The following is a 25,741-nucleotide window of genomic DNA, read 5'->3' on the forward strand; positions in this document are numbered from 1 at the left end:
TTGTGGAAAATATTGTGTGTTTAAATTTGCATCTTTAATGTTCCTATAAACAAAAAATTTATTTTTTATACTACCGATAATATTCCTTTAAAAAAAAAATTATTAAACAATATTTTAAACTTGTGTCGTGCTTGTAATAAAATGGGTGTGAAGACGGTTACCTAGCCAATCATTAAAGACTAACTCTCTTTAGGTGATTATATTATAAAACTAATTAAGGTACCTTTCATAAAATCTTTCTCATACACAAAAATGAAGAATCAAATCTTGGTCATCATAGTTAAGGAAAATAATTTACCTATTTTTTATAAATAGATTTTGATCTATAATATTCTATAGTTATCTGAACTCCTCTGATTTCCACCATGGGTATCATTAAGATTAACAAATAACAAATATATAGACATCAGTAAACATGTGTTTATAATGTGTATATAATAAATTTATTTTGTTCTATATGTTAATGAGATAATTTTTGCTTGGAAAATATTAAATAAAACAAATTTGTATTTACTAGTAGTACATTGTATTCTTTTATTGACAATAATTATTTTTATTACATAGTAATTATTATTGAAGAATGCGCCAGACTTTATGGGGGACACGTGACCCGTAAATATAGGTTATGATAGCTAAACCCACGATGAGTGTAGAATTAATGTAACAATGACATGTGGTGGTTCTCGAATTAAAACAGAAAAATTATCGAGTGTAATATCTACCCCTAATATTATATGAATTTATACATAGTTGTTACATCATTCATTATTCAATTGAATTACTTTTTTATAAAGAATTAATATTATTGAAAATGAATTATGAATAATATTTTAATAGTGAAAAAACTCTTATACTCTCACTATATACAGTTTTTTCTTAAAATTAATATTTTTCCTATTAATTATCATAGTCACATATGGTACTAATTAATTTTATTTATTAAATATTCCATTCATAAGTGATATATATTAATTCTTTTATGGTATAAAAAGGTTTTAGTTAAAATAAATCAGAAGAATATTGTGTGAGACAGTATTTAGTGGAACCGACAAAAAAGGGTGAGGATCATTTCTAATATAAGAGATAAAAGTTATGAAAAATAAAATGAAAATAATAATGTAGTGTGACATTTTTATTTTTTAAATGTAATAAGATAATTCTTATATTATAGTTATATCTTTCGGATTTGCATAAGGGAAGACAGACATGGTCACATGGTAAAGGTGGGCCCACACCTAAACCCATACTTCTTATAAAGTTAACCCTTACTTCTGAGTCTCTACCCGATTTCTCTTTATTCTTTTTAATTTTGTTTTAATATTAGTGTTGCTTTGTATATTACTTTATGTTTTACTTATATTGGCAAAACTTAGGATAAAATATTTATTGTGAACATTATTTTCTTTTTAATTTTTACTACAGAGATCTTGATCAAGTGTTTAATATTATGGATCTACAATGTAAGTATTTTTTATATTATAGGCTTATTTTCCATCATTTAGGTGATTTTTACATAAAATTAATATAAATGAATGGTTGATGTAACTATGTAAAGAACTTCACATTAACAATGCATATATAAATGACTTAAACTTTTTTTGGCATAATCTAAGATAATTTCTTTCCTTATAGATAAGGAACTAATTTATTTGGAGTATATGACATCCCATTATAATAAATGTTGCACATGAGAATTTAACATTTATCCTAAATCCTTAAAATTATAATTTTGAGAGAAATGCATGCTTCTTAAACTCAGACCGAAAATGTCCAGTTTACATTAAAAATTCTTAATATTAGTTAAGATTATTTAATAACTCTATATTTAGGGATGACAAAAATATTCGCCCTGCGGGTACCCGCTAAAATACTCATAATAAATAGTAAAAATAGCTTATGGATAAGAGCGAGTATCACGATATCTGCCTCGCAGGTACCCACATATTTATAAATTTAGTTTTTAATTAAATAATTATATATATTACATTTTTATTATTATTTTATGATTATATATTATTTATTTTTGTATTATTTTATAATAAATTTTAGTGATTCAAATATATGATAAATTTAACATGTATATAAATTTTGTTATTCATGTAATAATTATTTTATATGAATTGATTATTATAAAATATATATATTGAAACTTAAAAACTTGTTGGGTACCCACAAATACCTACTACCCATATGAGTATCCGTAAATAGTGTAGTATGAGTACGGAAAAACACTAGCCGTACTCGTTCCACGTGATTGTCATCCCTAATATATTTTAAATTTAAAAACATTATCATGCATAATTAAATAATCAACAAATAATATTTTTTTATTATAAAATATCACAAACTAGTTGAAAATACCATCAAACAACATATGCGTTAAGCTTTAATTGCAATAAAAATACACATAACTTTAAAATTTAATTAAAAATAAAAGTTTTACTAAGTTAACAAATAATAAATATAATTATGAATAAGTAAAATGTTTTTTCATCTCAAAACAATTTTGTTTTGGTTGTTTTAAGAAAATATTTTTTGATTGACTCAGACAATCCAAATGATATGATCATCCGAATAAATCCAATTTTAATGCAAAATTGATTAGATGAGATGTTCAGACTGATTAAATATCCAGTTCATGGTTAAACACTCATAATAATGATCCAAATTAAGTTTTATGCCACCATTATGTGTGATCGACCGTATTCCAAACATTAATTCCTTGTTGATCGAAACATACTATAAAACAAGTTATTTGAAAGAAAAACAAAAATATCTATTTTTATGAATAAGCTAGTTTTTTTATGGACACAAGAGGAAGTTAAAACGCTTATAAATATGGTACTCTTTAAAAGTAATAATATATAAAAAAGGTAATTGACACTTCCAAATTTATGAAAGGTACAGTTTTAACGTTTTAAAATAATAAGTTAAGCAAATCTGGTCCCAATCCGAAAACGTGTCAGAATTTACATACATCATCATGGCACTTTTCTTGAATCTGTGTCATTTTGTATATCAATACTCTGAAAATATTCTAGAACAGACAACACATAATTTGCACGAGTTTCTTGTCAAATTATTCACATAATATCAATCAACTACTATTTTCATGCTTTTCTAACAACGAATTTAGAACTACATGAAAATTGTGACACATAACAAAAATATTTTTAACGAATATGATTTCATATTATTTTTAAATAAAAAAGTTAATATTTAAAAACTTTTCTTTTTCCTCATATTCTAATTAAATTAAGATAGTCTTGGACTCATTATTCTAACCACATTTCATAATTTGAACTTGACTTGAATTACACTCATTTATTTCTAGATTATTAGTGTATCCTAAATAATAACAAAGTATAATATCCATGCTGAAGATTTATACACGATTATCATCTATTATTTATTTAGATTATTTCTTTAAGAGTTAATAATAATTTAAAATGAATAATTCTATAAAAAAAAACTTTAAGGTTGTCCTTGAGGAGGATATTGGATTTACGTGGAAGTTTGTAGCTCGTTAAGGTTAGGATGGAATTTGAAGGTAAGAGGGCCCAAAAACAAAGCAATCAACTCTCAACCATGCATGCTTCATACAAATGCATGTTCCTCTATCATATACACGTGTCTAGTCTAATACTAATAGTTATAATATATGATGATAATATGTCATAAATAAAATGTTAAGTGTCTACTAGATTTGAAATTATTTTTTGAATATAAAAAACTTGAAAATTACAAAATTATTCATTTTCTTCCTATTATAGTAGGTTAAAGATGTCACTCTTTTTTATCATTTTTGTGTATAATTAGGAGTACTTTTTATTTTATGAGTAATGATGTGTAGTTGCCCCTTTCAACTTAGATGATTCCGAAAAATCAAACTATTTACCTTTTAGTCTGATTTCACATAAGGTTTTACATCATTAAACATAATGTCTTTCGAACTTCTTTTTACCATTTGTGTCTTTAGAACATTATTAATAAAACCAACATGATGTAGTTGACATTAACAAATCAAATTCAACATCCATAAGAAATCTAATATATTATTTCTTAATATAGAACTACTTATTTTGTTATTTTAAACAATATTACACATAAACTACTATACTTTTGACTTAGTAATATATAATTAATTATACAAATAACTTGTTGGTTTTGTTGTATGACGTCTAAGTGAATCTTTAGATACTGTATTAGGTAAACATTAAATACTTGATTACTTGTGTTGAAGAGATACCCACATAACCAAAAAAATATTAATTCATTATTTATAAGGGAAGGTATAAGAAAATATAATAAACTATAGAAATAGTTTTTCGAAGATGCAACAACAACAAGAGGCATAGAACTTAAACCTAGTATAAAGCTCGCACGTTGTTGAAGATGAAACAACAACACAAGGCATAAAACATTAGGTCACCACTCTCTAAAATTTCATGTCATCATAAAGTTCAAGACATATATTATACTCATATATATACTATCAAAAACCTTCCACCATTGAAGTTGAAACCACTACTCCTCAGAATCTGACACCATTGATTTTCCTTTAATGGAGACCGAGCTAACCCTAGGTCTTCCTGGTGTAAAAACTGGAACCAAACGTGGTTTCTTTGACACCATTGATCTTCATCTTGCTACCCCAAACCATGCTTCTGCAAATTCAGGAAATAACTTCTTGTGCTCAGCTACAAAATCTCAAGCACCCAAGTAAGAACTAAGAAGCTAGCTACCATAAAAGTTTTGCTTTTTTGTATTTTCAGAACAATGAATATTCGAACAAATTTTATTAGAATATATGGAAGTATGTTATAACATATTCTAATATAAACATGTTTGCATATATTCTAATATATATTTTTATCAGTGCAATAGAGTCAGAAGAATAATGAAAGATTAAGAATAAAAGAAAAAAGTGTGGCCTTTTTTTACAGACAATTGTTAGTTGTTAGTATTTTTGTTGTAGGTGAAAGTTGAACCTTCAACTTCCTTCACTTACATTCTTTATCATAACCTTCAACTTCCTTAAGCCCTTCATTCTCAGCATCAGAATTTGTGATTTTTGTAGGGAACAAATGGTGGGGTGGCCGCCGGTGAGGGCGAGTAGGAAGAATGGAATGAAGAAATGCAAGTATGTGAAGGTGGCAATGGATGGAGCTCCATATCTGAGAAAAGTGGATCTAGAAATGTATGAGGGTTATGACCAGCTTCTCAGGGCATTAGAGACCATGTTTTCTTGCTTAACCATCCGTATGTATTCATTAATACTCGATCCTAATATTTTATATATATATATATATATATATATATTATGTTGCATATAAAATGGCTACTCGTGCATGAGATTATCTAGTGGAGTTTTGGGAGAGTAGATATACATAACTTTACTCGTAAACAAAGAGGCTACTTTTCAACCTTTAAACTTTGATCTTTGAACGTTTGTTTGCAATTTGAGTTTTTAAGATGCAAAAGAGAACGAGGAGGATTTAGTGTCATCCCACGAGTGCATGTGATGTATTTGATTGCTCTCAAGCTTGAATTCTTTTTATTCCTTAAGACTCACCCTCTCTTATATTAGACATATATATGGCATTCTATGTGGGCATAGTTTTGTTTTGATATTGTCATGAGGGTAATTTGGTCTTTTGAATCATGAAGGCAATCAATTGAATGAGAGAAAACTCATGGATAAAGGAAATGGGGTTGAATACATGCCCACTTATGAGGACAGAGATGGTGACAAGATGTTGCTTGGGGATGCACCTTGGGAGTAAGTTCCACTATATGCTTCTATATATTAGTATATGTGTTTGGAATACTTTAAATATTCATCATATATATTCTTCTACTATTTGTTTCCATTTCTTAAGAAACCATCTTTGGTTCTATTTTGTTTTTCTAGGATGTTTGTTGAATCATGCAAGAGAATAAGGCTGATGATAAGCTCAGAAACCATTGGCTTAGGTGAGTTTCTTTTTCTTTTAATTTCTTATCATTTGGTAATAAATCAAATTTATGTGCACAATTATTTTGATTTTTTAATACTAATTAGATTTACTAATATTGCAGATCCAATGAATGCTTCAAAATGTAAGGGAAATCAATTAAGAAGAATAAATGGTGCAATAATAAGTTGTTAAACATTTACACCTTCAAAGTGTAGAAGCTGAAGTTAGAAGAGTTAATTTAGTTTATGATAGCACTTCCTTGGTGCTTAGTTAATGTTGTACATATAGACACTATTGATGTTCCTTTCAGCACCTTTATTTACATTAAGTTTTATTACCAATCAGTGCGTAATGTACGTGCCACATCTACTATGTATTATGTACTTACCTTTGCTTTCAATTTTCAGCATTGTATGTTTTCTTCATTCAATTAAATAACCAAAGCTTAGACAAAATGTTTTACTAAATAAACATTAAATATGGCATCTTTTAATTGAAAACTATTTCATGTTTTGTAACACTAGTTTGTAATGTTTTTTGAGTCAAAACTCCTTCAAAATTGTCTTCTTAACCATTACTAGAACTCAACATCAGAGTTTTCACATAAATGTGTATGGATTCTGATGCAAAACTGAAGTACATGATATCAGTGCATACATGCTATGCTGGCTGAATGCAGGACCAGAAACTTAAAATTTATGTCTCTCCCTGCAACCTAAATAGTATAAAAAATTATACATCTCAGGAAAATATGGGTGAGCAAAAATAAAAAAATCCAACCCTAAAACATAAATTATACATATTTGCAAGGGAATACATCAGTTTGGAGGGTTATCATGCAAAGAAAAAAATATAGCGGCGACTTGTGTCATAATTTGATATATAACCTGCGCCAAAGTTCAGTATAGCCCTTGCTGGGAACTGCAACCTAATTGTTTGGAGGGGATTCAAATGCAGGTTGGTTTACCGAACATCGTAACTCGGTAAGTGTTTTAGCATGTGTTCAATTTTGTGAGATAGTGAGATCTTTAAATGCCTCTAGTTTCCCATTTGATATGACTGACTCCTCCTTATGATCAACCACCAAATGGTTAGCACTCCCGTTTTCCGTGCTCTTGCATATCTGATTCAGAACAGAGTTTGGAGAGGCAGAGCTGTTGCTGCCCTCAAAGTATGTAGAGTAGGAGAAAATCTCTGCGCAGCACACTTTCCATCCTGCAAGAAAATTAACCATTTCGAAATTTATATACATCATGATACAAGATATGTATGACAAAACCAATTACTGAAGACATGAGAGGTTCTTGTGATGCACCATTAAAAGGTCCATGTTAACATAACAGAAAATGCATTAACGTTTCGAAGGAGAAAATAAGTGTAACTCACATTTTCGTAAAAATATTTGTTGAAAATAACACATGAAAATTCCCCTTTGTTATAAAGGAAGAAACCCAGAAATGTTAAGTCAGAACCAAAACCAATATAAATGGCAAAAGATTAAAAATAATTAAACAATGCTTTTGCCCTTTAAAGAACCATTTTTATTTTGTTCATATTTTTCCTTTCTAGAAAATGTTGTTCTCCTTAAGAGCAATTAGTAGAGATTTTAATCTCCAACAAGAGAACTTTTGAAAAGGAATATAAATCTAGATACACATTATTTCAGGAAGCACCAACAAAAAAGCTCATTTCATAGTCCCAATTGTACTTACTCAGTGCCGCATCCTGATCAACAAGCACTGTTCCAAGAAGTTTATGAACTGCAATACAGTCTTTAAGTTTCCATTCGCTGATCTGTCCGGGTGCTCCATTTCTGACAAAAAAATATTGCATGGTTCAATACTACCATTGTTCATATTAGGATTAGGAAGGCAAAATTGAATCTGGAAAGGTGGATAACCAAGATAAAACCCTATGAAGCACACACAGACAGTACTGACAATAAAGAAAGACACAGAAGACTCGGAAATATTCAACATACACATATTACTTTTGAATTTTTCAATTATACTTAATTTCATCATTTTTCAAAATATTTTTCTAATATAGTTTCTCATTAATATGCTTAGTTTTTTTCGAGTAAGCTTTTCAATCATAGAGACATGTTGAGACATGTCAAGCCATACTAGAGCTGTGAAATATGAAACTTTCCTAATCCAACACATACAGCCATGCATCAAGAGCTTTTTAAAGACAAACAAACTTGAAGACGACACAGAAGGGAGTAAGTTTCGTCTTTCTTTGGTGCTTAATAGCATGGAACTTTAGACATTACCTTTGCACAACATTATTTCTTGACCCTTCAATCAACTGGACAGCCTCAGACCTTCTGTTGGGATCCAAAATGTACAACATTTCTCCAAAAGCAGCTCTATGCGTCAAAGAATCTGTGAAGAAGAGGGAAACAAAATAAGAAACCTTAGAATAAAACATGATATATGTTTCATCAACAAAAGTTCATGATAATGCTGACAGTAACCTTTATGTTTTTCAAGGAAAGAGTTATTAGCCTCAAACAAAGATTTCCCATGCAGCTGACTACATAAGAATAACCCTTAGCAAGTTAGAAATAAAACATAAATTGATAAAAAAAATGTATAGAAAGCCCTCCAAAAGACAACGAAAGAAGAAAATTTGAATAATTGCACCATAGAAGAGAACCTAATAGTTTGACGCTCAGCTTCTAAGACACCCCAAATGAGTTTCTCAGTGTCCGTCACAGGTGCATTGATGGATCCCACTTTATGGAAGAATTTAATCTGCAATATATGCACTTACAAATTAAGGACAACAGAAAGAGAATGCTTTTACTTGCAAGGGGAGGAAGAAATTACAAGAATAGTACAGACAATACATCCTAAAAATTAAGAACATAACAAAGACGAGAGGTAACAGGCTAAATAGTTTCCATTTGATTATCTGATTTTGTAACAGGCTAAATATTAAAATTACTTGAAGCAGCAGAACATCAGACACTATTGTGTATTGTTTTGATATTGATAAATTTTAAAAACCTAAACTTTCAAATCCTATTAAGATGAAGTTGATTTGTTCCTCAGAAGAAGTACCATACCAGGCAACGATGAGAATCTGGATGTTCAGCATCCAACCTCAGCAACTGCTTTACAGCCTACAAGTCAAAAGAGACAGAACAAAACAAATTATCTGGTCTGGCATCATATTCTGAAATGATAGAGCGAAATATAACCTTATTGAGATGTGCAAAATAAATGTAGAAATGTTCAAATAATCAGCCAGAATTGGCATAAAGTAACAACACAAAACCATGAATAAGATTCTAGACAAAAAAGTTTCTAGGCTCTTCATTTAACATATTAATACCTGGAAGGCAAGCAAAACCTTCTGTTTTCTCATATATAATTCAAAAGAGAGCAAGTGTGTCTCCAATGAATCAGGTGAATGTTTCTGCAGCAACTTCAAGTATTTTGTGGCTTCGGATAATGGATCTTTAACCTAAACATGAAAAACCAAACAAAGAACAGGATAATATCAGTCTTAAGTAAATGGTTTTTGGTAGGGAAGGAGGAAAGAAGAGAATATTTCTAAAGCTAATATGATATTGATTTGAGGTAGGGGTGAGCATGGGCCGGGTTGGGCCGGGTTAAGGCTTGTCCTTACCCGGCCCTAGATATTGGTTGGGCCACTTTTTTTTAACCCAGACCCGAAGCTAACCCGACCCTAAATAGCGACCGGATCAGCCTTTAAACCTGACCCAACCCTAAACCCGATTAAATAATGCATACTCATTTTAGATAAAGACTTCTCAGTATTATTTATTATTATGAATATGTAGTTTGATATATAAAATGATATATGTATATATATTATTAATCATGTATATATTATGGAAAAATTAAAGAATAAATGATTCTTTCGACCAAAAGGATATCATTACTCAATACGCATTTGAATAAAAACACATACAAACATGATGAGCGAGTGACCATGGGACGGGACGAGTCGGGTCATGCTTGGTCCCTACCCGGCCTTAAATATTGACTGAGTCTATTTTTTGACGGCCCTAGACCCAATCAAATTTATAATAGGAACAAAAGACAATGTGATACGGGTAGGGCCGGATCTTGCTCACCCCTAATTTGAGGTGATGATAATGTGATACAAAAGACAAACCAATAATCATATTTATGCTAATAGTAAACTCCTAGTCCTAATTATAATAGGAACAATCAGGGAATATGAATAAGAAATGAATCCTAAGCAAGCATGTTGGATACTCTAAAATATTCTAAAGATACAGTAACAATATAATGAGATAATTTCCATATATTCTAACATGAACAATTATCTCTTAGCAAAACATGATCAGAACCATGAGATTTAACAACATAATGGTTAGGATGAAACTCAAAGTGGCATGAATTATCGCTTGCAAACTTAGATACACTAAGAAGATTTATAGTGATAGATGGGACAAGTAGAAGATTATTAAGAGATAAAGCAATACTAGGAGTAGTAGAAGGATAGAGTATAGAATGTCCACATGCTTTGATAGAAATTTTGATGCCATTACCCATGAAGATCTGATCAGCAGAGAATTGTTTCACTAGCTCTTGCACAAGGTTCGGACTTGAGGTTAAATTATGAGTGGCTCCTGAACCAGATAGGCCAAAACCACGTACGTGGCAGAGCCAGAAGGAGCCTGGGAAGATCCAAAACCATAGAAGAAACCACATATTTGTCTTTGAAGTAAGGCGGACCAATGGCACACCAGGATAGGCAGAATAATGATACAGTCCAAAACTCTGTGGTGCACCATTGTAGTGATAGTACGATGCACGAAAACTAGGCGGTGCATAATAGCCAAATGATCTATCATGCCCAAATCGTTGACAATACTCACAAAAATATATGCCTCCTCGCAGAGAAAACCAGCTACCATGTGAACAAACCTCTAACAGCAAGGAAACCACCACAATAATCGCCACCACCATGAAAGCCTGAGAAAGACGCATCAGCACAAAGCTGCAAAAATGGTGGTGGAGGAAGTAGAACTCATTGGACTATAAGGCATCATTGACGACATGGGTGCCTGAGATCGGAGAGATTTTGTACAAGATTAACCAACATCACATCAGAAATTGATTGATTGCGGTTACGCTCAAGTTGAGCCTCAAAGATGAGAAGAAAGGACTGAAGAGCATTAACAGTTGGAATCTTGTTCTGATTTTCAACAGAGATGATCACTAGTTGAAACTCCTCAGAGAGTCCATTTGGGATAAAGTCAACATGTTCTGCCTGAGAAATTGGGGATCTAATAGAAATCAGAGAGTCAACAATCACCTTTATCCACGTGAAGTACTCAGATATACAATTGGATCCTTTTGTGATAGAACGAAGTTGCAAACGGCGCTGTCTGCTATGCACTTCGTCTGAGCTTGGCAATACTTGTTGATCTCTTGCCTTAACTGCCAAGAGTGTTTGCATCCAACAACACGAGGTTGAAGATCCTCAGAGAGAGTGTTCAGAAGCCCAGAGAAGATCATGTGATCATGTTCATCCCAGCTCAAAAATGCTGGATTAACGCTATGATTGACACGATCTTCCTCATTGGGAAATTGTTTATGAATTTCAAGAATGAAAATGAATCGTTCAACTCGATTCAATCTGAAGACTAATTCAATGTCTTGGCTACAGAGTAGGTAACTATTTTGAGTGAGCTTAGTTGAAGGAAGAGGAAGGGTGAGAATCAGAGAAGAACGAAGAGGAATAACAGCGGTTGAAGAAGAATCGAAAAACAGAGTGGTGGTGCCATGAGAACCAGGGTCATCAGCGCTAGTCATATAGGGGTCGTGAGACCATGTAAAGATAACTACCTCAGAGAGAAAGAGATAAGCAACTTTATATATAGAGTCAGTTCTAGTCTAGCTTAGGTAACAGATTCAGTTCGCTTCAACAACTATGAGCTTAAGCCTAACTAAACTAAGGTTTATTCCCTAATACATAAACATTTAGATGTTAGAATTATTATGTTTGACAAACCAAAACTTTCATCAACTATTTTGATGTTAATAGTTTTTTACTTATGCCATACACATTGATGAAACTGTTAAAGCATAAAATATAGCATTTTATGTATAAGAAACCTAGTTGATTGAAGGGCTATATTATCATTTTATTGAAGGATTTTATTGAAGGCTTATAGACCTCAAAGAAACATAATGAATATTGCTAGTCAAATTTACATAATGAATATATATTTGCATACTGTTACCCTATCAAGTCATAACTCATGAGATAGGGCTTCGCAACACTATAACTGTGATTAGCATGGGAAGAATATCTCTGGCCAAACAATCAGAATAGTATCCAGAACATTGTTTGAGGGTCCGTATTTGAAACAAATGGGGATTTGTAAGAGATACAATAAAACCTTTCACAAGCCTTCACCTAACATCTTAATTTTACAAAGAATTGGTTCTTAAAACGATACCACAGCTGTTATAGCCAAAATGTCAATAGTTCAATTCTTGCCACCCATTCTCATAAAAAAAGATGAAACACAAGGTAGAGTACATATATAATGTACAATACATGCTTCAAGCCCAATGGGCTCTTTCTTGCATGAGCGAACGTGTTAAAGAAATAAAAAAATTCACGAGCCTTCACCTAACATATTAAACTTTTGGGAAGGTTGGGTTTTGGCAGATTGTATTCATATTGAACATGAATTCAAAGATAAAGTTTCATTTTGCACACTAAATGAAACTTCAAATAGGTCTTAGTATTAGACATGGAGTTAAAATTTAAGAATCTCAATTGCAATGAACGGTTTGAAATTTAACCTGCAACAACGTTTCCCCACGTGGATCAGGATCAACAGGTTTTGCAAGCCGTTTCCCAGACTTTGATGGCCCACTAGCGCTGAATTCTTCATTTTTTTCTTCTGCCTCCTAAAAAAGAAAACAATAGCATGAATACTTTCCAGCAAGAAGCTCCATAGAAGCTATAGAAATTATATTTACTTTCTTAGCTCTTGCTTCTGCCTTTCTCTGTTTTTGCCTCAGTTTCCTTTTCTGAGAAGGAAGCAACTTGGACGCTTCATCATCTTCCTCAGTCGTTGACTTTGGAGGAGAATCATGCAGTTTAATATAACATCTGCAGCTCAAAACATTACAAGCTTGAGATCATAAATAGAAGATCTGAAAATCATCTCACACTTGAGACTAATACTTTAATAAAATGACACTTGCTTACATTAATTTACTGTGAACTATTATGGAAGTCCTAAAGCAGTGCTGTTTTTAGGCCATAAAGTTATAATCCCATACTAAAATTGATATATAAGTGAAAAAAGCCTTGGACTCACAAGGACTGAGACACAAATAATAATAATAAAATAAATTAGTAATAATACACAGCACTGCTCAGTTTCCCGATACATTTTGCACCCCAAGTGTAGGAAAACGGATATGAACTTCCATCAATGAACAGAACCCACAAATACAGTGTTGGACCAAACTATGCAGCACATCAATAAAGACAACATATATTCACCTGATAGCTCCAGCAGCTGCTTTACGAAAATATGTGTGTGAGTGCAATCGGTCTTGAAACTTGAGCATTTCTACATATGTGCGCAATGTCATTTTCCTTAAGCAGTATGAATGAAAATCAAATTGATCTTCGGAGATATCTGCATAATGCTTCTCCACTGCTAGAAATTTCTTGAGAGCTAATCCAAGATCGCCTTGTCGGTAATAGCTTTCAGCAGAGGCAAGCTCATACCTTGCAAAGATAGATATTACAAGTGTTACAAAATCGAACCACAATATCACTAGGACAGAACAGAATATTGCACATCATTATATACAGACCACATGCACTGCATATCATGGAGATTGGTGTGCTGATCCCCTTCTTTTGTGAACAACACAGCAGTTTTTTCGGCCAAATCCACCTGCGTGTCAAGGGAAAAGACAAAGAAATGAGTCAAAAAAGAAAATAGAGAAAACTACACACATTACAGCGCTTAAATGTGAATGAAATACAAATAGATAAAACCTGATCAGCCTGCAGCATACGCTTAACGCATTCACTATTAACATAACGATCAGCAAGATCCATACACCTAGCTTCATCTGCTAATGCAGCAGCAGCAGCCAAATCACCAGCATGCTTCAGTATCCGACTCTGTTATTCAAATTTCATAGACATTCAACAATCCTTCAACATGCTTTTCTATATGCTATTCACTTGTTAGGGCAAGCCACTAGTCACCAGTAATTCAAACTTATGCACTAGCTCACTTTCCCTCATCTGCGGTCTCAAACAGTCAAACACACTCGGATGACTAGTGATCCGATCATTTAATTTGCCTCAATATTATAGACAATAAAAACTCCCTCCTCAAACAGCCAAGCAGTTATTTTATAAATTTTTACTACATTTGAACCAATTTTTTAAGTACAAACTCTCCTTTCCAAACTCCTAAATCTTTTAACCTCTAATAACTAGAGTAGATTATATGCACTATGGGTGACTTTTTTTTGTGGTACAAACTCTGGGTGACTTTGCTGCATGGTGTTTGAGTAGTTTTTTTATGATATTATCAGAAACCATGATTTTTCAAAATTAAAATAAAATTATGCATGTTTTCTTATGTCGCCTATATTTTCAATACTTAGAAATTAGTTTATTGTGTCAAACATAGAATACTTTTTCTTATATTGTCTTAAGTTTATATGTTTTTGTACTGAAAAAATAAAATAATATCTGGTAGCTGAGCTTTTCGAAATAATGCTTCATGTAGTAGATGAGCCAAAAGCATTTTTTTAGATTAAGAAGTGATTAAACTAGAAAATAGAATAAGGGTGAGCCTCAGCTCAATGGTAAGGTTCTTGCTTAGTGACCAAGAAGTCACAGGTTCAAATCTTGAAAACAGTCTCTATGCACGCGGAGGTAAAACTACACACATCTACCCTCCCTAGACCACACAAGATGAGAACCATGTACATTAGGTCACCCTTTTTTAAAATAGAAAATAGAAGATTACAGAGAGAAAGAGAAAACAAAAGGAAACACCGAAAGCGAATCAAAAGGGCTATGCAACAAAGCACATCAATCCCTCCTAACAAAGAAATACCACTAAAAAGCCCGTGTGAGGAGCTTTAAAGAGCAGCCAAAAAAATCACCACATCCCAAACAAAAGGCCAATGTTTATTTCAAATTGCTGTTTTGCCCAAAAGTTTTGCAAATAAATACCAGATTCTACATTGCAGAAATACGACATTTTTATACAACAGAAGGACAACAGAGAAATGAAATAATCAAGAAACAAGAACAAAACTAGTTAGAAGTATAAGCAAACCTTGACAGAATATAGATCAATGACAGTAGGTGTGTGTTCTATAGCCTCATTGATTTTTGAAAGAGCAGTTTCATATTGGCCCCGCCTGTCATAATGCTGCACCAATACAAATTCACTGAGTGAAAGTAAAAAAGGAGGAACCCATACAAATGCATCTAAAAACCATCAACTAAATAGCCACCAACCTGAGCCAACAAGAACAAAGTCCACATAAGAGTTGATGGAGGCTCCTTTTCAACCCTGTACAAAAGACAGACAATGGTGAGTTATCAAGTACATGATAAGATCTGCAAAGCATCGACACTTCATTGTAAAATATAATGCTATTTACCATTGAATTGTAATGTAATAGCATTGTGCTTATGGCTCCCTTTTACAAATATTTAGCCAATTTGACTTATCCTACTCAGAGATGGGCATTCCTTCTATTCTTTCAAATAATATTTTCTTATTGTATAAAGTTATAAGATGGGCACAGCATTTAGCTATTTTCATTCAAGAGAAAGTCAAGAGATAGGGAATGGAGAAAATAAAAAATAGGCCAGGAGATTCACTAGTGGCAAAGCAATACTAATCCGTCACAATAGTCACAAAAACCATCGAGGAGAAGTTTAACAGGGTGAGAGTATGGATATTATTAAAGCAAAATTCAGTAAAACCTCCTAAAAAAGTTCTGTTGACTTCACATAAAACTTCCTGACATTCTAAATTTAAGAGGGGGGTAATACAATTCCAAAAGAAAACTCCTAAATAATATATTAACATCAGCACCAATTTTGATCAAAGGAAAGAAGTTTAAAAGAGAAAGTTCCATGCTGGCAATTTTACCAAAATCCTAATGACAGTTCCTGAGGTACGAAACAGACGTTAACCAGCATATCTTACCTCCCGGGGTACTGACCAGTTGTCCTAATTGAGTTCTCTAACTCAAGAATAAGTCGTTCCAAAATGTCGGCCTGGACAAGAAAAAAAATCAGGACCCACAGAAACTGTATTTTCTACCGCCATAATATAGTAATATACAACAGGCTAATAACACATCCCAAAATATGTAAGCAGTGGAATGTAAGTAAAAAAGACTGACCTTCCCAGGGTGATTGTACAAAGAAGAAAGATCAGAGAACAGAGATGGAACTCCCTAGAAACAACACAATGAAATTCCAATTTAATTTAGAAAATAGTAAGCTAGGCAGAATATGACACCAAAAAGGAATTGTGCATACCTTAGTCAGGAAAGTCCGAATATAACTATCTGCTGCTTCTTTAAATCTGTCATCTTGTAGAAAATCTAGTGGTATTCTCTGACGAAAAAAGAAATGTAGGCTGAATTTCATTTTCAAATATTAACTCCTCAAATAGTACTAATCATTTTGAAAAGGGAAGAACATTGGCAGAGCGACATTTTTTATCAAAGGAAACCCAAAAATTAATCCATAATGTAGTGTTGTGGATCAGTGGAAGATGAAATCACACTAATCTAAGAAGAGTTATATATAATGGCTATAAGAGGGAGGAAAACGAAAACTAAAATACACCATCTTGTGATACACGAACCTGATGACAAGATATAAAGGTTATAGTATACTTAACAAGAGTTCACTACCCTACCTTAACAGCAGAAGACCACTTAAATTGCTCCCTCAGTGCTTTGTACAAGGCATCTAACCGATCTATTTCATCTGGAGAAAAATGACCATTTTCTGAATATAATCCAACACATTTTTGGAGGCCCTCATAATATCTGAGCATGGAGCATGAAAGACAAATACTTAGCTTCCACGAGTCAGTAAGACTATAAGCAAGATAAAATACTAGCAGCTTAGCAGAAAAAGGAGTTAATATATAATTATTGCACATCTTAAAATGAACTAAATAGTGTATAACCCAAAACATGTTGGTGGTAGTATCTGGACAACAAAATAAAGTGAAATTTTTCTCTGGCTTCCACAAGTCAGCAATATCTTGGACAAACCAGATACAACATAAAAAGTTTATCAACCCAGAAAGAACTAAATGAAACAACAACTATTAAGGGATCTCAACCAAAATTATACTATATGCTTCTGTACTGGTTGCTAATTAATAAAATATGAAAAATAAGTTCTCGAAGAAATTAGGACAAGATGTATTAATCCTCAACTAACCTTAGAACAAAACCCATCCCTCCATCTATGAAATATTAGATAAACTTAAAAAAACCAAGATTAAAAGGTTATGACAAGTAAAGAAAAAATACATACATTTATGTTACATGTTGATGTGAAAGGGGATATAACCAACAGTACAGATCATGCAAAACACTACTCTGCAGCAGCAGCAGCCAAATCACCAGCATGCTTCAGTATCCGACTCTGTTATTCAAATTTCATAGACATTCAACAATCCTTCAACATGCTTTTCTATATGCTATTCACTTGTTAGGGCAAGCCACTAGTCACCAGTAATTCAAACTTATGCACTAGCTCACTTTCCCTCATCTGCGGTCTCAAACAGTCAAACACACTCGGATGACTAGTGATCCGATCATTTAATTTGCCTCAATATTATAGACAATAAAAACTCCCTCCTCAAACAGCCAAGCAGTTATTTTATAAATTTTTACTACATTTGAACCAATTTTTTAAGTACAAACTCTCCTTTCCAAACTCCTAAATCTTTTAACCTCTAATAACTAGAGTAGATTATATGCACTATGGGTGACTTTTTTTTGTGGTACAAACTCTGGGTGACTTTGCTGCATGGTGTTTGAGTAGTTTTTTTATGATATTATCAGAAACCATGATTTTTCAAAATTAAAATAAAATTATGCATGTTTTCTTATGTCGCCTATATTTTCAATACTTAGAAATTAGTTTATTGTGTCAAACATAGAATACTTTTTCTTATATTGTCTTAAGTTTATATGTTTTTGTACTGAAAAAATAAAATAATATCTGGTAGCTGAGCTTTTCGAAATAATGCTTCATGTAGTAGATGAGCCAAAAGCATTTTTTTAGATTAAGAAGTGATTAAACTAGAAAATAGAATAAGGGTGAGCCTCAGCTCAATGGTAAGGTTCTTGCTTAGTGACCAAGAAGTCACAGGTTCAAATCTTGAAAACAGTCTCTATGCACGCGGAGGTAAAACTACACACATCTACCCTCCCTAGACCACACAAGATGAGAACCATGTACATTAGGTCACCCTTTTTTAAAATAGAAAATAGAAGATTACAGAGAGAAAGAGAAAACAAAAGGAAACACCGAAAGCGAATCAAAAGGGCTATGCAACAAAGCACATCAATCCCTCCTAACAAAGAAATACCACTAAAAAGCCCGTGTGAGGAGCTTTAAAGAGCAGCCAAAAAAATCACCACATCCCAAACAAAAGGCCAATGTTTATTTCAAATTGCTGTTTTGCCCAAAAGTTTTGCAAATAAATACCAGATTCTACATTGCAGAAATACGACATTTTTATACAACAGAAGGACAACAGAGAAATGAAATAATCAAGAAACAAGAACAAAACTAGTTAGAAGTATAAGCAAACCTTGACAGAATATAGATCAATGACAGTAGGTGTGTGTTCTATAGCCTCATTGATTTTTGAAAGAGCAGTTTCATATTGGCCCCGCCTGTCATAATGCTGCACCAATACAAATTCACTGAGTGAAAGTAAAAAAGGAGGAACCCATACAAATGCATCTAAAAACCATCAACTAAATAGCCACCAACCTGAGCCAACAAGAACAAAGTCCACATAAGAGTTGATGGAGGCTCCTTTTCAACCCTGTACAAAAGACAGACAATGGTGAGTTATCAAGTACATGATAAGATCTGCAAAGCATCGACACTTCATTGTAAAATATAATGCTATTTACCATTGAATTGTAATGTAATAGCATTGTGCTTATGGCTCCCTTTTACAAATATTTAGCCAATTTGACTTATCCTACTCAGAGATGGGCATTCCTTCTATTCTTTCAAATAATATTTTCTTATTGTATAAAGTTATAAGATGGGCACAGCATTTAGCTATTTTCATTCAAGAGAAAGTCAAGAGATAGGGAATGGAGAAAATAAAAAATAGGCCAGGAGATTCACTAGTGGCAAAGCAATACTAATCCGTCACAATAGTCACAAAAACCATCGAGGAGAAGTTTAACAGGGTGAGAGTATGGATATTATTAAAGCAAAATTCAGTAAAACCTCCTAAAAAAGTTCTGTTGACTTCACATAAAACTTCCTGACATTCTAAATTTAAGAGGGGGGTAATACAATTCCAAAAGAAAACTCCTAAATAATATATTAACATCAGCACCAATTTTGATCAAAGGAAAGAAGTTTAAAAGAGAAAGTTCCATGCTGGCAATTTTACCAAAATCCTAATGACAGTTCCTGAGGTACGAAACAGACGTTAACCAGCATATCTTACCTCCCGGGGTACTGACCAGTTGTCCTAATTGAGTTCTCTAACTCAAGAATAAGTCGTTCCAAAATGTCGGCCTGGACAAGAAAAAAAATCAGGACCCACAGAAACTGTATTTTCTACCGCCATAATATAGTAATATACAACAGGCTAATAACACATCCCAAAATATGTAAGCAGTGGAATGTAAGTAAAAAAGACTGACCTTCCCAGGGTGATTGTACAAAGAAGAAAGATCAGAGAACAGAGATGGAACTCCCTAGAAACAACACAATGAAATTCCAATTTAATTTAGAAAATAGTAAGCTAGGCAGAATATGACACCAAAAAGGAATTGTGCATACCTTAGTCAGGAAAGTCCGAATATAACTATCTGCTGCTTCTTTAAATCTGTCATCTTGTAGAAAATCTAGTGGTATTCTCTGACGAAAAAAGAAATGTAGGCTGAATTTCATTTTCAAATATTAACTCCTCAAATAGTACTAATCATTTTGAAAAGGGAAGAACATTGGCAGAGCGACATTTTTTATCAAAGGAAACCCAAAAATTAATCCATAATGTAGTGTTGTGGATCAGTGGAAGATGAAATCACACTAATCTAAGAAGAGTTATATATAATGGCTATAAGAGGGAGGAAAACGAAAACTAAAATACACCATCTTGTGATACACGAACCTGATGACAAGATATAAAGGTTATAGTATACTTAACAAGAGTTCACTACCCTACCTTAACAGCAGAAGACCACTTAAATTGCTCCCTCAGTGCTTTGTACAAGGCATCTAACCGATCTATTTCATCTGGAGAAAAATGACCATTTTCTGAATATAATCCAACACATTTTTGGAGGCCCTCATAATATCTGAGCATGGAGCATGAAAGACAAATACTTAGCTTCCACGAGTCAGTAAGACTATAAGCAAGATAAAATACTAGCAGCTTAGCAGAAAAAGGAGTTAATATATAATTATTGCACATCTTAAAATGAACTAAATAGTGTATAACCCAAAACATGTTGGTGGTAGTATCTGGACAACAAAATAAAGTGAAATTTTTCTCTGGCTTCCACAAGTCAGCAATATCTTGGACAAACCAGATACAACATAAAAAGTTTATCAACCCAGAAAGAACTAAATGAAACAACAACTATTAAGGGATCTCAACCAAAATTATACTATATGCTTCTGTACTGGTTGCTAATTAATAAAATATGAAAAATAAGTTCTCGAAGAAATTAGGACAAGATGTATTAATCCTCAACTAACCTTAGAACAAAACCCATCCCTCCATCTATGAAATATTAGATAAACTTAAAAAAACCAAGATTAAAAGGTTATGACAAGTAAAGAAAAAATACATACATTTATGTTACATGTTGATGTGAAAGGGGATATAACCAACAGTACAGATCATGCAAAACACTACTCCGAGAAAAAATAGGCAATCACACATCTCATCTTACTATTTGAAGCATAGTAACTTAGTAAAACAGAACCTTTCTACACGGACAATTTTAAATAGAAACTAGATCTATGCCAAAGAAACCATCAGGGGAAAAGGAAACAGTTATAGTGGAAGCAAATGAAGAAGAATACATCTGGAGAAAATTTCAAATGGAGACATTCAAACCTAAATTTTGAGTGCCAAAAGAGATCACCTATAATTGTCAGGATTCATGGAAAGTAATGACCGGTACAATTTCTCGCCTTCTTCAAAGCGACCAAGCTTCACCAAAAGAGAAACCTCTTGTTCTTTATATTCAAGCTTATCGACCTAAGAATAAGACATTATTAGAAATAAATTATGATACCATGTGTCTCATGCATTACATTATCAAATTACCTTGGTAAGTAAAACATACATACAATTTCTAATTCCTTCTTGTGCAACTCCTCAAGAGCTCTCTCGAGAAAACCACATTCCTCTAACAAAGAGATCTGGATAAAAATATTTGGAGAAAATCACCGTATCAGGGTAAAATTAATACTAGCATTTGAACCATAATAATGACTTCATATTCCTTAATATGCATGAGTAGAAGTGATAGCCTGGATATTCACATTCAACAAAGTACAATTTGAATAGAGCCAGGAGTTATCCAAAATAGTGACCATAGCGGATAGAAACTATCAACAACAACACTTGCAAAGATCACAAGAAAGATAGAAACAAAATCAAAATCCGATTATGTTATAGCAAAAGCTTAGGCAAAATTTACATGAAACAAAAAAGCGTGAAAAGGCATTATGCATTAATTAAGAAACATAAGTAGTTGCTTGCCAGAGGAAAAGACCTTATATAAAAGCATTTCCCCATGCTCACACCGTTCATTTTCAGGAGGAAAATCATCTTCTAAGGTCCCTTCATATGCTTCCAGGATTTCCACTGCCTTTGATGCACTGTTTCATATTTATAAGGTAAGTACAACAACTACTAAACGAACAAAATTATGCCATGTCAACGACAACTACCAATAACAGAAAAACTAGGGTCCTAGCAGGATACAAGGCCTCAAACCATAATTGGACTCTGGGGCAATTCAAATTACACTGGATCCAAAACTCTACTTGTGAGGTCCAATCCTCGATCCAACAAACTACTGGGATAAGATTTATTTACATCCTTTTGCCAATATTTCTACAAAAATAAATGGAGGGGAAAGCCACAAAATGAACTAAAAAATATTGATTTCTTTTCTTGAAATTGTAGTTATTTGACTGTACATCTTGAATCTTACTTTACTTTAGAGTTCAAAATTATGACTTCCAGGTAAATTATGAGTTATTTGGACATGAATGTTGATAACTCACTTTTTAAATGATTGAATCATACATTATAATATGCATTTTAGGCTATTTTTTTAATAGTGTCATGAACCTTATGATTCTTATTCTAACTTGAAAATTTGACCTTCCGATTCGTAATTTGATTCACAGCTTCACATGTGTATTATAGATATTTGATACCAGTTTTTTACACTAAATATTAGCCACTTCCATTCCAACACCATTCATCACAAGAAAGCAAAATCATAAATATGAGAACACCACAATTAATTTCCAAAAACTATTAAAAGCTTTGAAGATCACACATTAACATAAAAACAAATTTAGACCAAAATCATTTCTCTGTGGAACCCATTATTATGATATAAAAGAAGGATAACAGTGTTTTGAAATGATCCACATCCTCTCCCTACCACTACCTCAGGTCCTTAAGGCCTATTATGTAGCAAAAAAACAATTCTTGCGAAGAACCATATAGCAGTTGGTTATATCATCTGAAAAGCACCGACAGAATAAAACAGCACAAACAAAGGCAAATAAAAGAAGGTGGCCCTGAGATCAGGTAGTATTTCATATAAAGGCAGATCAAGCTGTCATCAATAGGAAATTAGGAATAACCCATTTAATTTGATATAAACCAAAATCATACTTGGAGTTTAAATGATGGGCAACAGCAAAGCCAATCCAGTTCATGCGATGGTTTGACTTGAGAGTCAGAAGCTGTTGTCGTGTCTCAACAAAGCCAGCTAAATCTCGCGTTTGTGCCTGTCGGTAATAAGTAAAAGCACCATCAAATGTGTAAAAACATACATTAAAAATTAATTCACTGCTGTGTATGTTATGAAAAGTGATACACAGTCCATTATCACTGTAAAACATTTGCTTGCTCCAGTACATGGTGGGGGCACCATCCCATGATGTGGCCTTTCATGATGCATTGAAGATACCAGAGAGAATTTTTTCCAACATCATCATTGTTTTTAATGACTCTAATAATTATAGCAAGAATGTACAAGAGCTTTATCTTCAATTTGGAAAATTCATCAAAACAGCAGTATCATTCTTATTTCTGACTTAAGTACCACTGTACAAGTGAGCTTGAGTACTTCAGCAAGAGTTATAAACGAACTTAGATAGGAAATTACAGTTACATAAAAGAAAGTACCATAAACAGCAACCATTGTCAGTTAATGACAAAGTTCATTGCTTTACTCCATAACAAATTCCAAAATTAACCAACTTGTTTACATTCAGTAAGTGTCATAGATCATGCCAGTATACGAAAGATAACACACAAATTACAGATAGAGGTGATAAACCAAATAGAAGCGAAACAAATTAAGATATGGAAGAAAGTCCATTATGAACGTAAAATTTTCTATAGTAAAGCAAAAAGAAGCAAAATGAAATAATATGATACCTGTAAGAGTGATAGGTCACGTAATATTTCAAGATTGTCCGGATCTATTCTCAGTGCATTTCGGTAGCACTTGATTGCTTCCCTGTATTCTCTGTCTGACCGGTAAAGGAGACCAAAAACATGCCAGCAAACATGACTTTTAAGGTCATTCTGCACCAGAACAAAAATTAAGCTTCGATCATCTGACAAACAAAATGATTGGAAGATTGATAACTGCTATAAAATCAAAGACGAAATGCAGACCTTTAGCCCTTGGCGAACAAGTTCATATGCTTCAGACTTACGATCCATGCAATTCAACGTCAAACCCTTCATTGATAAAGTCTCTATCAACCAAAAGGGAGAACAATCACATAAATCAGAAAAATGTCAAAGGGAAGCATTGTCTACGAAAAGATTAACGAAGCATTTTTTGTGTTACTCACTTAAACAACAAATGAACTAAGGAAAAAATATTCCGTGACAAGGAAAAACAAGCACCAAAAAAGTATACCTCCGTGATCTGGAAATTTTTTCAAAATGGCATCGGCTGCTTTGAGGCCCTTTTTGTATTGTTTGGTTTCATAGGATTTCTGCGGTAAGACAAACAATAAAATTAAGCTCCACATAACAGTAACCCAACGGCAGCAAAAGTATATTTTATTCTTTTGTATGAGAATCTTGGTATACAAAAAAATCACTTTGGACTTCAACTAATCCAAAGCTTTCCCAGTGCCTAATTTTTAGGTTGACAATACTTCGATTACTTATAGGATACTGAGATCCTTGCCTCTCAGACCAAAACACATTAGTCAAAGGTATACTTCATTTACTCACAAATTCCCCGATTACCATGATGATTAAAATTTATATACATGGGGTTATCAGCATACACTTTTCTTTTAATGTCAAAATAACTAAACACAAAAAACATTCAAACATAGCTATTAGACGGAATAATTCCGCATGGAAAATCTGAAAGTTACATGAAATAAAATAAAAAACTATTTATCTCCAGAATTCAAATCCATTGCTTCAATTGGAACAAGTATGTAGGAAAAAGAACATTGCTCAACATATTTAAATCCAAAGCAAGGTATTCCCTCAAAATCCTACTGACAACTAAACTCAAATTCAATAGTACTCCCCGAAAGTCAATGACATAGCTCAGTCAAAACCAATAACCATTTAATATTGAACGTAGTTAATTAACCGATATAATAGTAACAGAAACTAGGGTTTTAAGATTGTGGAATCAAAAGAGTGTGGGATCGATGAAAAGGGAATAGAAAGCGTGAAATTGAATAGAGATAAATTGGAAAAATTGCTTACAACAATAAGCTTGAAGAGATTGGCCTCTTTTGGAGGAAGAGAAGCACCCATTGTTACTGTGTTGCACACGCGCCGGAACTGATACTGAAGGTTTTAGAGAGAAGAATGAAGGAAAAGTAGCTTGCGTTTTTATATAAGAAGTTCAACTCTGCAAACTGCTACAAGAACCCTATACCTATCACAAAGAAGCATGAAAACTCACTCAATTTTCAATTTATCTCGTTCTATAATATTTTTATCTTTATTTTATTTCATTATTTACTTCACTTCCAATACTAAAATTACCAAATTACATCTCAAAATTAAGAATTAATAATTACTCGGTGTGAATAAAATTAAGAACCAACTATCAACATGGTTCAAGATTAGCTTTAGCAATTAGGGCCGCTAGGCCATGTCCATGCAATGTCCATTAAAATTAAGGCGGATATGAACATTCCCTTTTTTAAGTAGTACATGAAATATTATGTTTTGTCCGCCTTAACCTTAAGCAGATTTGGCTTGTCGG

General features: G+C 32.9%; 2 protein-coding genes across 3 annotated transcripts; one reads left to right on the forward strand and one right to left on the reverse strand.

Annotated features, from left to right (window-relative positions):
• LOC109351199 (auxin-responsive protein IAA17-like) lies at nt 4,396–6,165 on the forward strand. Its single transcript, XM_019592582.1, has 5 exons — nt 4,396–4,722; nt 5,081–5,262; nt 5,671–5,782; nt 5,915–5,976; nt 6,082–6,165. Exons 1-5 carry the CDS (start codon nt 4,565–4,567, stop codon nt 6,150–6,152), a joined length of 585 nt encoding a protein of 194 aa, XP_019448127.1. The 5' UTR covers nt 4,396–4,564; the 3' UTR covers nt 6,153–6,165.
• LOC109351195 (N-alpha-acetyltransferase 15, NatA auxiliary subunit-like) lies at nt 6,518–25,411 on the reverse strand. Of its 2 annotated transcripts, none has more exons than XM_019592572.1 (26): nt 25,234–25,411; nt 24,416–24,494; nt 24,166–24,248; nt 23,923–24,072; nt 23,152–23,267; nt 22,010–22,115; nt 21,582–21,653; nt 21,374–21,489; nt 20,446–20,578; nt 20,061–20,138; nt 19,922–19,975; nt 19,723–19,793; nt 19,023–19,077; nt 18,838–18,933; nt 14,004–14,132; nt 13,817–13,899; nt 13,497–13,727; nt 12,965–13,097; nt 12,785–12,892; nt 9,303–9,434; nt 9,034–9,090; nt 8,622–8,719; nt 8,440–8,498; nt 8,236–8,347; nt 7,673–7,749; nt 6,518–7,175 (listed from the first exon to the last, which is right to left on the reverse strand). In XM_019592572.1, the coding sequence occupies exons 1-26, from the start codon at nt 25,282–25,284 to the stop codon at nt 6,964–6,966; spliced, it is 2,691 nt and encodes an 896-aa protein (XP_019448117.1). In that variant the 5' UTR covers nt 25,285–25,411; the 3' UTR covers nt 6,518–6,963. The 2 variants fall into 2 exon arrangements, with proteins under 2 accessions (XP_019448117.1, XP_019448115.1); XM_019592570.1 differs by having other exon boundaries at nt 7,673–7,773.

Source organism: Lupinus angustifolius, chromosome LG06, assembly GCF_001865875.1.
Source record: "Lupinus angustifolius cultivar Tanjil chromosome LG06, LupAngTanjil_v1.0, whole genome shotgun sequence".
Lineage (NCBI taxonomy): Eukaryota > Viridiplantae > Streptophyta > Magnoliopsida > Fabales > Fabaceae > Lupinus > Lupinus angustifolius.

Excerpts from the sequence above, each read along its gene's own strand:
- LOC109351199 (XM_019592582.1), top strand. The coding sequence starts at position 4,565 with ATGGAGACCGAGCTAACCCTAGGTCTTCCTGGTGTAAAAACTGGAACC. Across the intron at positions 4,723-5,080 it reads ACAAAATCTCAAGCACCCAA|GGAACAAATGGTGGGGTGGC; the intron begins GTAAGAACTAAG and ends TGATTTTTGTAG. Across the intron at positions 5,977-6,081 it reads CTCAGAAACCATTGGCTTAG|ATCCAATGAATGCTTCAAAA; the intron begins GTGAGTTTCTTT and ends CTAATATTGCAG.
- LOC109351195 (XM_019592570.1), bottom strand. The coding sequence starts at position 25,284 with ATGGGTGCTTCTCTTCCTCCAAAAGAGGCCAATCTCTTCAAGCTTATT. Across the intron at positions 20,139-20,445 it reads AGTGGTCTTCTGCTGTTAAG|AGAATACCACTAGATTTTCT; the intron begins GTAGGGTAGTGA and ends TTTTTTCGTCAG. Across the intron at positions 9,435-12,784 it reads GTGGGGAAACGTTGTTGCAG|GTTAAAGATCCATTATCCGA; the intron begins GTTAAATTTCAA and ends TTTCATGTTTAG.